This window comes from Amblyomma americanum, chromosome 6, assembly GCF_052857255.1.
Source record: "Amblyomma americanum isolate KBUSLIRL-KWMA chromosome 6, ASM5285725v1, whole genome shotgun sequence".
Taxonomy (NCBI): Eukaryota; Metazoa; Arthropoda; class Arachnida; order Ixodida; family Ixodidae; genus Amblyomma; species Amblyomma americanum.
In genome coordinates this window covers 82,730,925-82,746,345 of record NC_135502.1, presented here as the reverse complement: position 1 = coordinate 82,746,345, position 15,421 = coordinate 82,730,925, and the positions used below count along the sequence as shown (strand labels likewise).

Sequence of the window (15,421 nt, the reverse complement as noted above, 5' to 3'; positions counted from 1 at the left end):
ACTGCTTAGAGCCAGAACAAAAACAGAGTAGCTCGCAACATATACAAAGAAACTAACACGATGAACTTTAAACGAAAGAAAGGGCTGCCTTCTTGGCATGCAGAACTTTATCAAACGCAGTCTACACAGTAACACACAGATGCGGTTCGTTCTGCTCGAGTACAGATTGCGGAAAATAAGAGAAGCAAAATGAATTATTAGTGCAGAAAAGAATTCTTCTAATCTGTTTCTATGCATCTGTCGACTCTGGCGAGTGAATTTAAAGTTTTAAATCTCAGTAATCTAGCTTAAATGAGTTAAAGAGCCGTAGAAGCACGTTCACGTGTAGCTTGCACTGCATAGATACCCGCATAGGTAAAGAGGACTTGTTTGAAGTTTCCTTTTTTTTTTCGAGGAGCACAATTGATACAAACGCGTAAGGTCTGTTTAATAAATATCTTTTTTTCTTGCGCACACGCTAAAAACTGTGTAACTTCACAAGTAGTTAACATGCGTTTACGGATGAGTAAAGAAGTTGAAATGTTTAATGCCTGTCAACGGTCCGTGGGCATCTTAAAGTTCACTAAAAGTTGTTCGCGCGAGAATGCTCCTATTACATTTATGCGCCCTTCCTCAACACTCCCTGTAAATATGCATCTTGCCCCTCATGTTGATTAGATTTTTTTTATTTCCTTCTCAAGTTTCTTACGCCCGCAACTACATTCATTGCGAACAGACACCGAAACTGTTCTTGGACAAAGTTTCCGCGGCAAACTTCGTAAGAAAATCTGTCATGTGCAGCCACTGCACACGTATGCTAAAACAACATACGTACTTACCATGCTTACAATTCCATCTGCAACATATTAACGTTTTGTAATGTTAGCCTTTCACTAAAAAAAAAAACACAAGGAACCGTCTCCTCTAACGAGACAGAGAAAATGCGCCGGAACTCCACGGAGCCAACTCCATACGCCAGTCATTTTTACCGCACGCTACTATCAACATTCTCTCAAGCGCATATCCTCGTAGCAAAAAAGGAATCGTATCCGAAGGCTGCTTAAACCGGAGCCAACCGGTTCGGTCGCGAGCCGAAAGAGTGCGAAATGAGCTCTTCCTACAAGCCCGGGTTCCGGATTACGAAAGAAAAACAATTCTGCAGCCCACACATTACAGGTGAGCTCGTTAGCGCGCATACTGGCGGATGCAGTGGAACTGGAGCTCGGCCTTCCTGATAAATCGGCGCTATAACTAAAGGGCGCCAGCTAAACTACGCGCGAGGCTGGTGCTGTTTGCGCAGCGCATGTGCCTGCGCGTGTCCTATCAGAAAGGCCACTCATATTTTATTTGCCAGGAGCCCCTGGTTCGTTTATTGCTTTTCCGTGTTTCCAAAAAATGAAGCGCACAATTTTCATCAGTTTATTTCTGAGCGCGATGTAGGTGTCATTTCGTAGCAAAAATCCTCACAAGAATTTAACGAATCGAGCGAATAAGAAAAGGACAGAAGGAGGGTAGAAGAGATGTGGACAAAGACTGCCGAGACAAATAAATGGTAGGTTATCTACGGGAAGCACTTCACGAGTAATTATGCGCTTAGAGATCCATAAGTCCTAGGACATTGAAAAAGAAGAAAACGCAGAATATATAACTTGCTCTTTTGGTTTCTAGCGTCATTAGATTCCGTGGTACATTGATACATTATTTGCTAATGAAATAACTAGCAAATAACACTGTGAACAACAGTGCAATAATATATTCTTCACCCTGAAATGTAATCTCACTGGTATATAACTCCAGTTGCAGCTGCCGCCGAAGTAAAAATGTATCACGAAGTTCGAGATTCTGGTACTACCCAAATCAAAACGACGGCAGCGACTTCAGCATATGCGAAATAATCCTCCTGCAGCCCGTCGGCTAACGCACCGAAATAAATTATAATCACCACACCATCCACCGAGCACCTCGCGGCACATAAAGATCAGAAACCGGCAGCGGCACGCAGCCTTCGTGGCCACAGCTGTCGATAGTCTTGGTGGTGCCTGCCACCAAGCTACCTGGCAGGCAGGCAGGCAGGCATGAATCCCGCGACCTTGGGCCCGGGCCGGGGCCACCATAACTAACGCGCTCCGGGGAATCGCCCCAAGGCAAAACCTTTTGCACAAGAGCGGCCGGAGGCAGCATCATGCGTAGGGGGAAAACCAGGAAGCGTGCGTTCGCAAGGGCCTCTCGCTTGGGGAATCCCCGAGCCGACAGCAGCGCTGGATGCTCACCGAGCCGCAGTTCCCGGACGTAGCCCCAGCCGGCGACGGTGCCGTTCTTGCCGGCGGAGTACAGGCGCCGGTCCGACGTCGACGGCAGGCAGGCCGGAGCGACGAACGCGCCCAGCGGGATGTCCGAGGCGAGCCGGAGCAGGCCGATGTCGTTGCTGAGCCGCTTGGGCTGGCCGAACAGCGGGTGCAGCAGCAGCTTCTCCGGGGCCAGGTCCAGCGACGAGTGGCCCAGCTCGGCCTGGTACAGGTGGTACTCGCCCACGCGGACCCGCAGGTTCCGCAGTGTGGCCCTGCACCCCGCCAGATGTGCACCGTCATCGCGCGGTCCTGCCTTCAGAGACTATATGTGAAACTTCACAGGTACTGTGGAAACGCAGCTTGTACATCGTGTTCCGTGGACAGTGCATGGCCGTATAGAGGTGCGCTATATTTCAGTTGTTAGTTCGGAGCCTCTGGAACGTCGTTCCAGCCTCGGACATATGAGCAAGACCTGATATATGTTATTACACACTGTCACTGCAGTTGGCGGATAATATCGCGGCCATGGGCGAATTTCATGCCTTGAAAACTCGGCATGGAACCCGGAACTATTTCGTAAGAGTCCATAGAAGATGAAAGCATGAACTGTACCGTACTATTTGGCGGAGCTTAGAAACAGGACTAGCCGAACCCGCAACTCTTTTCTCTATGCGAGGACTATATATCCTGATACTGGAGACTTGTCCAGGGAACAGTGTTGATACTGACAGTCGATTCGAGTAAATAGTAGTGAGACTAGCCTGGTTAGCCATTATCTTTACTGTTTTTTTTAAATCTCCTTAGAGCGATAATTATCGAAGTGTGCGAAATGCTCCGAAAACGCAAAATACATAAAAAAGAGAAGCAGCTACTTTTTTCTTATTATGTGCCACATATTTCGGTGTTAATTGAAGTTTAAGAGCGTTTTATTAATTAGCACGTAGTATTACAGGAAATCCCATCCTTGTCCAACCGCTTCTTTCATTGCTCCTAGAACCAGTTCGGTCATCGATGGCGCGTTAATTTATAGTGGAATGCTGCTTCATTAATGCATTAAAAACGCGGAGGTCGCTTTACCGTGTCCTAACTTCTGCTCAAAGAAAAAAAGAAGACAACAGACCGTATTCGCGCGCCTTTATTTACTCTTTTTTTTTCAACCGTCTCCCTGGCAAGCAATTATTTCCCACTTTTCATGTGTTGCCGTGCATGAAAAGGCTTTGCCAGCTATTGTAACTTGTTTAACATTCCCGTCTTCCACATGAATAGTTGGCATGTAACAGGCGAAAACAAGCTGCCAATCCAGACCTAGTTTTTCGCTTGCATCACCTTTGAGGAAATTATAGCGCTGCTTGGATTTGCTCCACTGGCATTAAACGAGTGATACAGCATGAATTTCCACAATGGCACATTGTGAGCAATGGAAGGCGGATGTCGCGCTGAGAAAAAAATACACTGATGTTTTTCGTAAACTGGCCGATGCTTGAAACTAAAGTTATCAGCAGACTCGTTATGCTTCACGAGAGGATTTTTGGTGTGAGGCATTTATTTTTACTTCTAACAGTCTGTTATTCACTTCTCTCTTCCTTTATGGTGTTGGCGAGGCATTTTATATTTATTCCTTTTTTTTGGCAACGCACTCTATTCCATGCCTTTTTAAGAGTTCTGCTTCTTACATGTCTTTGTCACAGCGCTCAAACCGTCAGTTATGACATTGGAGTGGGAGGGGGTCAGTCTATAAACTCCTACGCTACATACAGGTAAATTCCGTCCTTGTAGAATTTTTAAGGAAGTTTATTTGGCGGAGACGACCGTGTACTGTAAACAGACCGTGTATTGATAGCCGGCAATTAGAAACGATGAAGTGCATGCCGACGTACGTTTTTGTAGTAACACGAGAACTGAAAAGCAGTCCAAACCGTTTTTCGTGGAGTTACTATTAATCTGTCTTAGTTTAAATTAAGTACACCAATATTTTCCACTCAGTTACTTAAGAAGAATGTGGAAGGCCGGGGAAGCTTCTTAAATGTCGCGTATAAAACAGTGCAAAAGAAATTACGTATTTTTTTTTGTTACAAATTCATGATATTAATCACGCATCTTACATTGGTTATTTCTAGTAACGAAAACTCGCTCAGGAATACACGGCGGGGAATGAAAAGAATTCTCTGATACTTTAATTCATTGATTGATTCATCCGATACTGATTAACAGAAATATCAATTAAGTGAATCAGCAATTAATGAGTAATTACACAAAATAGCAGGATGCAACGCTATGGCCACTAACACGTATCCGCCGCCGCGGTGGCTCAGTGGTAATGGCGCTCGGCTGCTGACCCGAAAGACGCTGGTTCGAACCCGGCCGCGGGGGTCGTATTTCGATGGAGGCGCAAGTCTAGAGACCCGTGTACTGTGCGATGTCAGTGCACGTTAAAGAACCCCAGGTGGTGAAAATTATCCGGAGCCCTTCACTACGACGTCCCTCATAGCCTGAGCCGCTTTGGAACTTTAAGCCCTCATAAAACCAGAAGAAAAAAACAACACGCATCCAAAGCATTGACCAAACTAGAAATACTACAAATACAAAAAAAAAAAACATCAGGCAGAAAACAGCGTTCAGCATCACGCACAGCCCACATATGGCGTGAGGCATTGCGCTCTGGGAGTGACGCGGAAAATTCCGCACTGTTCTAAACAAAAAGAAGAGTTCCTGTTGTTGCAAGCTGTATATGGCTTGTCGAACAGCGCGGAACAGCATCAGCAGAAAGAGCACACTCACACACACCGCGTAGAGCGGCTTTCCATTTCTTTGTTTGTTACTGCAGGGTCTCAAGGCCAAGCGCCGGCAATAAGGAAGGAAAAAAGAAAAAAAAGAAAAACAACGATGAAACATTCATGTCACGAAATGAATGTTTCATTACTGTCTCTCGTTTTATCATACATCCTCTTGCTTTCTCTTCTTTGTTGCTGGTGTTTAGTATTCAGACCGTGCCGTGGAAAATAAACAGATGGAAGTCAGTACTACGTGTTTGCGCGCTGTCTTCGTCTTCGCTGTGTCAAATAACTGCAGTTTATCGAAAATGAACAATTCCAACAAGTATGAGTTCAGTATGTGATAAAACTTTAAATCGCTATGAAGCGCGACGCGTTATGCATGTGACATGCTTTCTGCCTGCCATTATTATTCTCTAAATCTAGCATTACTTATTGTGCACCCTTTTGTGTCAATTTAGGAACTACCGTTTCAGTGTTGTCTCCTTTTTTTTTTGTCTAGAAAAATGGGAAGCCTATATTAAAATGTGAATTATATCCCATTCTAAGATGGCCTTGAAAGTTGGGAAAAGGTCACAGTGACTGCTTCGGCACTGCACATAGGCTGCAATCAAACATGTGTTTTAGGGTTGCATCACTGCTCGCCCAAAACCCAGAACTTCAAGAATGTACTGAAAGAAAAAACAATAACCCTACGTTCATGCTTTCTCATTAATGCCTTCGACTAGCGCAGCTGTTGCATGCTTTTACGACGTGTGCTTTTGGGGCGAGAACTGCGTGGCCCAAGACGCCACTTTTATATTTTTCGGACCCCTTAGTTCACCAGTGTGACGAACTTGAATTGGAGCGCTCCTAATTCAACCACGTAGGCACTTGCTCGGCGACCGCTCCCTGATGCCGAGCTTCTCCGCAGAGCCCTCAAGCAGCACCTCCCTCCTTCTTTGCTTAAGTACACTATCTTTGGTTAACGTCGCGGAACACACACAGACACAAGGAAAGTAGACGGGACTGAGCGCCTAGCTTTCTTGTGTCCGTGTGTTTCGCGCCTTTAACCAAATATGAACATTTGCGAACTAGCCCAACCAGACGTTCTAGCCCAACCAGCGGCAGTTTTTCAAGGCCATGAAGGATAGGCTACAAGGGAATAGCATTCGCAACTGTGTCATTCTGCCAACTATATAGTTGGTCCGCACGATGGTGCTCCTGGCGCGTTGCTATCTTCACGGTACCTTATTCTATTGCTGGGGCAGCTGGCGCCATCTGCAGAAGCCTTCAGTAACAAGACATGCTTAGCCACGGCCTGGCTGGAGCGGCGGCGGCGCGCGCTTCGCCACTCCAGTCTATAGCCATGACTTAGCGAATTGAGTGTTATCGAGAAAAGTGTTGTTTTCTTTAACTTCCAGCGTTAGAAACATGCCTTAAAAAGGGATATTTGACAACATACCGTGTTTTATGAGAACATAACAGCAAGTGGGGACTGTATTCCGCTGCGTAATAATGAGGGCGTATTACGGCTCCCCAGCTTCTGCATTGCCAGAAAAAGTTGTCAGGGAGTATAGCAAAGAAGGGCGCCTCTGCCGATCTGGCGATCGCCACCTACAGTGCGAGCACCACGGTGGTATAAGGAAAGATGACCTCGGGCCTTAGCCTCTGGTAATCCGAAGCGTGCGGCTCCACTCTTTGCAGCCGAATGTGGCCTCGCGGGAACTGATCTCACGAGCTCGCTCCGTCCGGTCTCGGAGCATCGGCGTTACCCAGCTGTAGCCTGTGCGAGTATGCGCCGTAAATTTAAGCTGGCGACTCGGACATGCTTGATTCTGTGCGTAGCACGTCCGAGTGAGTGAGTGAAAGACTTTATTGTTCAACAGAACCAGACGACCTCATCCTACCCTCCGGCTAGCTCTCCCTCTCAGTCGAGAGATGAAGGCCGTGAGGGATTAGGGTGGACAGGGGCGCCGTGCTGGCCTGGTTTTCATGAATCCTAGTGGCCTCTTCCGCCAGTCGGACAGCGAGGAGCTGGTGGCGAGGATTATCTCCTCGGCTGTCGCTAGCCGGCGTTTACTGTTTCAGCAGCAGTAAATATCACTTGTGTCAGTCGCTCCGACACGTTAAAACCTACAGTTTACAGAACGTTCTTGTATTCCTTTGTTCCAAAGAGTATACGGCTCACAGTGCTCGGCTTGCGCGCTGTTGTGCTTGCGATCACGGGATGGGGTAACAATGTGACCGACAGCCGCGGACGAGTGGAGAGTGTATATATACATATATTATACCCCGCATTGTTGCGAAATCACGTGATGACCAAACTGAAAGCACTCTCGGACGGATGTATGCTCGCGGTGACCTCACGGCTAAGGTTCAGGTGACAGGCGCTGATGATGTGAGCGGTCGATGCTAATGGCGTTGGCGGCGCTGATCGTTGATGGCAAATATCTGGACGTGTGGATTTACGAGCAAACAGAATATTTAAAGACGCATGAATACCCTCTCAAAGCGAAATGAAAGAGGAACGCGTCCATAATGAAGCATAGAGCTCTACAGGGATGTGAAAAATATGACGTAATACGAGAACTGTGGAAAGGTGTAATTGTCCCTGGACTGACTTTTGAGAACGCGGTACTGTGCTTAAAATTAGGTGTAGTACAGAGACTAGAGATTAGCCAAACAACTGTGTGCAGATAAGTTTTAGGGGCCCATGGAAAGACGACAAACGAAGCTTTAGTGGAAGATATGGGTTGGTCGTCCTTTTTGAGGCGAGGGAAGCATATAGAAAACTATCGTTCGAGAAAAGACTACAAAAAATGAAGGAGAATAGGTGGGCAGCCAAATCTTCAGGTATTTGTACGGTAAGAACGCGGACACGCGTTGGAAGAAAAGGGCTAGATGGGCTACACAGGCAACCACAACATAATAACGAGCATCAAAAAGAAGGTCCGCGAATCCAAGACAGCTAAGCGCAGGCAAAAATGGGAACAAGAGAAGCATTGCGTGGATAGAGAGCTGGTAAGAATGAAATCCGGAAGGAAATGTTGTACGATAATTCAAGAGGCAGTAAGTACCCTCCTATTTGAGACTAGATCAGGTTGCGTTAGAGCCAGGCGATATAAAAGAAAGTACGAACAGAGAGATTATATTTGTGTAGCAAGCGGCAGTAATGTAGAGAACATTAAACATGTTCTGGTAGACTGTAAAGCTATACAACCAGATGTCGGAAAGGACACAGTCAGCATTCCAGTATCTCCGGGTTTTAGGGATTGTGAAAGCAAAATTAGCACATCAGCAGTAGATACGAGCAAGGTAAGACTAGAATACTGGTGGCGCATGAGCAGAATAGACAAATTGCACCAAACGTCCCAGAGATCAAAAGAATATGACATGAAACCTGAAAAATAGCCTTGAATTCCGGGGAATTAAAAAATGAACAGAACAGGGATCAGAGTTTATAAAAGGAGGTGGGTAGCTACAAAGCAAGTATAACAAATAACTGCTTCATTTACTAAGCAAGGTGGCACTTGCCACCACCGAGGTACAAAAGGGATGCCTATATTTATCTATCCATCTATCTGTTACACTGACGACACATGATCTGCAAAGAAGAAGCAGCTCGCCAACACGAAAAAATAAACAGAATAACGAAACCTGTGCCTTTTAAAGCGCAGAAATTCTCTCGAGCCCCTCCTGCCACCGCAGAAACAGGTATCACATGATCCCCCTTGCGGTGCGAGATTGACGCTAGCGCCATTCGCTGCGGTGGTGGAGCTCGCGCCCAATATGGAAGGCCTGCGTGGTGGCGCTCAGGCTAGCGCGGAATGGTAAAATACATGTTCGGATCCAGTCTTGGAGGATAGCTGTGCCGGACGCCAGGTTAAAGCCGCTTTCTTTCTGTCCTATTGCACTTAAAGCCGGAAAGAAGTGGCCTCCGGTCTCGAAAATGCAAGGACGGTTTGTGCGCCACCTCTGAGGGTGCTCACAGCTTTTGCATCTGCCCATTCGTTCCCACGCATCCCGCGCGGTCTCGGAATCCGCTATGAAACAATATAATGCTGTTTGAGGGTGAGAGCTGTTAATGGCAGCCCGCCCTGAGTTGTCGTGTAACTGAAGGTTGTTGTACTTATAGCACAAATCTGCAAGCCAAGGCAAGAGCCGAGTGAAGAAAGAGAAGAAAAGACGAAATAAGAAGAAGATAAAGAAGACTGAAGCCAAGGCTTGAGAGAGAAGAGAATAAAGAAGAGAAATAAGGAAAGAAGAAAGAGGAAGAAATGCGGTTGTTGTTTGTGAAAATTTTTACTGACCAAATTGAGTTTGAACGCCATGGACGTAATGACTTTCGCCGAATCTTTGAACTAATCCATAGCCTTGTTTACCCACTTTTTTTCTAGTGCAGATAATTGGAGCTCAGCCAATTTGTAGAGTCAAATAGTGGTATAGAATTAAGCTTTCTCGCTGCGCGAATTCCTGAACGTGCAGCTGTAGTTCGTAATTATAAAATATGCATTAAACTTGTGGAGACTTCCCAGACGTGGCCGGTGAAGTGCCTTCCAGATCTCTGCATACTCAGCAGCCGTTGATGTCGTTATAACCTGTAGTGACGAAGAAAATTTGCTAAGCACATGCGATGGACAGCTTCTGTTGATCCGGTTGGCTTCACATTTCAGTCGCCGTAAATGCACATCCATTTTTGTAGTCTGACCAAACGTACGCAAAAATTAACCTGACAGAATTCGGCAATCCGTATCGTATATATCTACACGCCGTGGTGGATCAGTGGTTAAGGCGCTCGTCTACTGAGCCCGAGTACCCGGGTTCGAACCCGACCGCGGCGGCCGCGTTTCGATGGAGGCGAAACGCAAAAGGCGACCGTGAGCTGTGCGATGTCAGTGCAAGTTAAAGATCCCCAGGTGGTAGAAATTATTCCGGAGACCTCCACTACGGCACCTCCTTCTTCCTTTCTTCTTTCACTCCCTCCTTTATCTCTGTTTTCTACGGCGCGGTTCGGGTGCCCACCGTGATATGTGAGACAGTCACTGCGTCATTTCCTTTCCTCAACAACAAATTTTCAATTTTTCAATTCAGTGGCATTACAGGAATAAGCAGATTCGCGCACGATTTAACTATCTCTTGGGGTGTATTGGTGAGACGATACCTAGGAGCAGAGGCTGACGGTGCATACAAATTGTAGCCAAACAAGGTGTTACTATGTCGGGCCAGCTGCTTAAAGAACACTATGCCGGTCATCATCCAGCCATGCCCTATATATTAAGCCTTCATGAACCGCAGCTCTCCTCAGTTGAAAATATAACAAAACAGGAACATCGATTTTGCCCCAGTTTAGAGGGATTGTTAGCGTTCATCTGGCGTTGCCAGAACTAACAGAATTACGGTCAGCCCGTCACGGTGGCTCAGTGGTTAGGAAGCTTGGCTATCGAGCCGTATTACCCAGATTCGAACCCGGCCGCGCCGGCCACGTTTTGATGTAGGCGAATCGCAAAAGGCGCCCGAGTGCAGTGCGATGTCAGTGCAAGTTAAAGATCCCCAGGTGGTCGAAATTACTGCGCAGCCCTCTACTACGGCACCTCTTCTTTGCGGACACTGCGTTTGCGTTTCTCCTCCACCCAAACGCGGCCGCCGCGGCCGAGTTCGAATCCGGGGACTTCGGCTCGGTAGCCGAGCGCCCTTGCCATTGAGCCCCCTCGACGGGTGAGTAAAATGCTTGAAATAGTAGCTGCTAGGCGAATTCCTGTAATATAACTTCTCAGCGCTGCTCAGAGCACATACATTAAGAAATAAAAGTCGCGGGACGCCATCCATAACTGATAGCCCAGCTCATAGGCGGCACTAACGTCTTTAAAAAGGTTGCGCAGCCTATTAATCACGGTCGTAGTGTATGTGCTCTCAGAAGCGAGTAGTCGCGATACCTTGCCGGCCGGGCGGATCTGGGTGGGAAGCTGTGTGAGCTGTTTAGTGCGTGCCTTTTAACAAACCTCACTTATCCAGGCGACGTGGGCAGTGGTCGACGGGCTCCTAAGATGACGGCACATCCCTTCGTCTCAGCCGCTATGGAACGACTTGATCCGCAGTCCCGGGATTAGGACCTTGTTTATCAGCAGGCGGTGGCCCGCAGTGCGCGTGCCCCTCGGTGGTTTCTCCGGCACCGATTGAGGGAAAAACGCCTGCTCATTGTAGTGTTCACCCCCCCCCCCTTCCCCAACCTGTTCCTTGCTGGACTACACAACGGGCTCCGAGGCCGCGCCATTGCTTGGTGATTTCTCTAAAAATCGACGGGTTCAGATGAAATAGGAAAAGTATTCGACAGGGAAGCGGTATTCCGCAGCGGACCGGTGCGTTGTCTTTGACTCCTGCATGCCCTGGATTACAGGAAATTTTCGCTTGGATGTTATCAGAACGTGGTGACAACCATGTTTAGGATTCAGGGACATCTATTGTTTCTGTGCAGCAAATGAAGGAAAATAGGTTCATCGTCCATTCCAGCCCCCTCATGGTGGTCAGGAGCGTTGTCGTTAAGCAGGCTTCATCTGACGACAACAGAGCAATGGGCGAAAATTGCTTTAAAAAACAATAGAAAGTTTGTTTTTGGCATGTAGCGCGGAGGAACATATCTCCAAAATAGAAACGCGGAATCGCTCTGTGTACTACGGAAACGCACCTTGCCTGTTAGAAACGGTAAAACGCCGACTTGTATTCACCATTTTTTTCTTCTTCTTTGTCTTCCCTTCGTACTTTTCTCAGGACTCCCCATCCTTCTACTTCCTCTTCCTGGGTAGCTGGGGCCATCTTCATAAGAAGACAAACAGCCCCTTTTGAACAACTTCCCTTCTTTTCCGCCCATCAGGTTTTAGGTATGGAATGTTTTGAGCTCTTATTCTGGGCAAATCCAGGCAAACATCATTATTTCAATTTTTGTCCTTGCATGAGCTAGCATCGTAACACCACCATTCTATCTCATGCATGACGTGGACCCGCTAGGTTGCGTAGCATAACTGAATTTCCAAGTTGTTTCAGAGAATGTTTTTGGGTCTAATCAGTGACCGCGAATTATTGCTGCTTATGCATAAACGCCTTCCTTAGTGTTTTCAAGGTGAATAAGGTAGTTGTTGTCGCGCAACTTCACGTAAAACACACTGGTGTATGTCAGTTTTACGACACCTTCGAAGGGGGATGGGGGCTGCTTTTCAAAGGCTCTTTTCCCAACCATTTCACCCTTGAAAAAAGAGCACCAGGCCGGGAGAAAGGTTGTACTAATTACAAAACTGCTTAGTACACGGCGGAACTGGGGGTCGAATCCTGCACCTTGCGCATGAGAGGCGGATATTCAAATCACTCAGGCCTCCCCTCGGGATGCTGCGTACTATGTATCATACAGGTTTTGAGAACACCTTAACTGAATCCGCAAAGCTGCACAACCACATAGCATAATGGAATATTATGCCGTTGAACTTTGTTATAACAAAGTTGAAAGGGCGAGGCGATTACTTCGCTAAAGCCATAATTTCGTTATAGCTCGTGTCGACGGAGTTTTCAAGGGGAATCGTCATTCCATGGTTATATTCATTATTTTATATTCAATTGTTTTGTTATAACGAGCTTCGACTGTAATTGCTCTTGGCTCCTAAAGGCCGCCGCTGGCTCAGTGGTTACGGCGCTCGGCTGCTGACCCGAAAGACACGGGTTCGATTCCAGCCGCGGCCGTCGCATTTCGATGGAGGCGAAATTCTAGAGGCCCGTGTACTGTGCGACATCAGTGCATGTTAAAGAACTCCAGGTGGTCGAAATTTCCGGAGCCCTCCCCTACGGCGTTTTTCATAGACTGAGTTGCTTTCGGATGCTGAACCCCCATAAACCGAAACTAAAGGAAGGCATTGTTTTTATCAGTATGTCACCTGAAATGAGAACGCGTGATAAGCTTTCTCACATTCTGCTAGCACGGAGCGAGTGCGATTCCGTGTTCCGAGGAAAACAGTTTTAACAAAGGCTTCCCATTGAATTGCAATGCCGTCCCGAGCAAGCAACCCAAAGGTCGCACAAACTATCGATCTGCCATACTCTCGGGTATGACCGATCACTGCAGCGATTAAGAATCGCAAGCTCCCGCTAAGTCCCCATTATAATTCGCCATTCACACACTTTACGCTCATGTCCGTGAAGCGGTTTGTAGTGCCCTGTAGATTGCTTGCAGAAGAGCCGCGAGCTCTGCGTCAGTCATGTTGAGGTATTCGACAATAGGGAGCGCAGCCGTGCTGAAAATGAGAATAGTGGTGTGTATTTATAATACTACTGCTACGCGCTCGTTTCAAATTCTGCCGAACCGAATGTCATTCGACTCAACTGTCGAGCTTACGCTGATACATTAGGTTTTTCAGCATCATTCGATGGTTCAGATGATGCACGAGTAGACGCACCAGTGTGACATTTGATATTTCTGAACGTGAACGCATTCCGCATTGACCAACAGTCGTCGCTATCGCTTCATCCCGCCGCTTCGCCGAGCGACTGCTTCTGCTTTGTGGCTATTGATTTTATATCTCCTGCTGACTTGTTTCTGCCGTTTGTTTACAAATATCTTGAGTCTTCTCTAAATTTGTGCGAATAGCACAAGAACTGAGTACTTACCGCGTGAACGCGAAATTAGCCAAGGATTGGCCATATGACGATGGCACCGTACTACTTTTGTTTAAGTAGCTGCGTCCAAACAGCTAGTGCTCGTTTGCATGATGTAAAATGCAATCTCCGGTTTACTTAAATTGAATAATCCTCTCTTTTTTGTGTGGGTTGTATCCGTGCTTGATTAAGCAGTGCGAAAGCTCTGTAGGAAGCGCCGATGCGATCACCCCTCTGGGAAACACTTGATATGCTGATCACGGCCATCGCATAGGACCAGCGTTTCTCGCAAGCTGTCCCTGCTTTCTCCAATGTGTCCAATACTTGATTTTAAATCACTTTACCCATAAGTATGCTCGGCGACCGTTCGCATCAATTCAAACAGCCTAATTTAGGGGACGACTGGTGCTGACCGCCTAAAGCCATACTAGGCAGTTTGGGTCAAGCCAACGCTTTCTGATTATTGTACGCGCGTTCTGCGATGTAAGCAATCGTCGATTTCACGTGACTATTTTCAAAACTACATTTGATGGTGGTTACATTGGCTAAAAGTTGTGAATTCGCTCTTCACAATCGCCGGAATTGTACACTCATATGAACCCTGCAGACTCGCATATGCCTACTCTTCGCCGATGGGGCCATCCTCGATTTTCTCGCTAGCGTGTGTTGAAGTGTGGCCATACTTTAAGTAGCCGGTCGTTTCGCTTATTTCTAATACGGATAAGGTAGAGACAAGCTCAGGTGTTCCCGCCGTCACCCCATCAGCATGAAGTTTTTTCTCAGATGCAGATCGTCGTACATACTGAAAACGAGCGAACGGACAAAGAGAAACTCGACGGCAGCAGCGCCATTGCAATACAGCGAGTGAATGCTGAAGCTTTCGAATGCGTTTGGAAATTGCCGTGAAGCCCCGCGGCCATCCGTCGACTACGAATGTCATACCAAGTCTCGAATGTCATTCGACTCAGATGGCATTTGAACGCACCCGTGTAGCAAGGGTAAAGGTATGGTGCCGGAGGACGGTTGTTATTCTTGCCGCAGCACTTTCAAACACGCTCCTGCAATTGTGCGAAGTTTGCATAATTGTTATGAATAATTGCTTTGCGAACGGGAGAGTAACGCTGCAGAAGTTTAGAAATTGTTTTTTTTCTTCCATTTTCATGGCTGTTGCGGCCACGGAAAAAGTGAAGACATGAAAGAAGTGAGAAACAAGCAAAATGAAGACGTTGAGTCGCAGCAGCTTTTCGCTCCTGGTGTGAAAGCCCGTTATGTAAAGTTTCTGTAAAGAGGAAAGAAGGGAAATAATCCAGTGGGGTGGTTTGTGTCGCAGTGTTATATGCGTAGGTAACGAAGGAAGAAACCTTGTCCCTTTTGGCGTACATGGCCAGCTAATCACTGAGGGTTCATTTAAAATGCTCTGTCAGGGTGGTAAAACAAAGCGGTTCTGTGGATAATGCGGCATTCCTTGAGGAGGGCTTCAAGAGCGTCCGACAGGAATACGCGTCCACGGTCGCTGAGCAGTTCTTGAGGAGCACCATGGCGAAGAATCAGGTTCATGAGAAGAAAGGAAGCGATGCTATGGGAGGGCGAAGACAATAATGGAAACGTTTCCGTACAACGGGTGAGATGATCTACGGTCACGATAATCCAACGGTGACCAGCGGGAGTGGGAGGTAGGGGGCCGTAGAGGTCTATGCCAAAGTGGTCAAACGGGCGGGCAGGAGAGGGTAACGGCTCCAATGAAGCAAGCAGGTTGTGAGGAAAACT

General features: G+C 47.1%; 1 protein-coding gene across 1 annotated transcript in view; it reads right to left on the bottom strand.

Annotated features, from left to right (window-relative positions):
- Positions 1 to 15,421, bottom strand: part of LOC144093803 (serine protease 33-like) — a 33,431-nt gene that overhangs the window by 2,084 nt on the left and 15,926 nt on the right. The window contains exon 4 of the mRNA XM_077627508.1: positions 2,250 to 2,539. Coding sequence (XP_077483634.1) covers positions 2,250 to 2,539 — 290 coding nt within the window. The remainder of the gene's footprint in view (positions 1 to 2,249; positions 2,540 to 15,421) is intronic.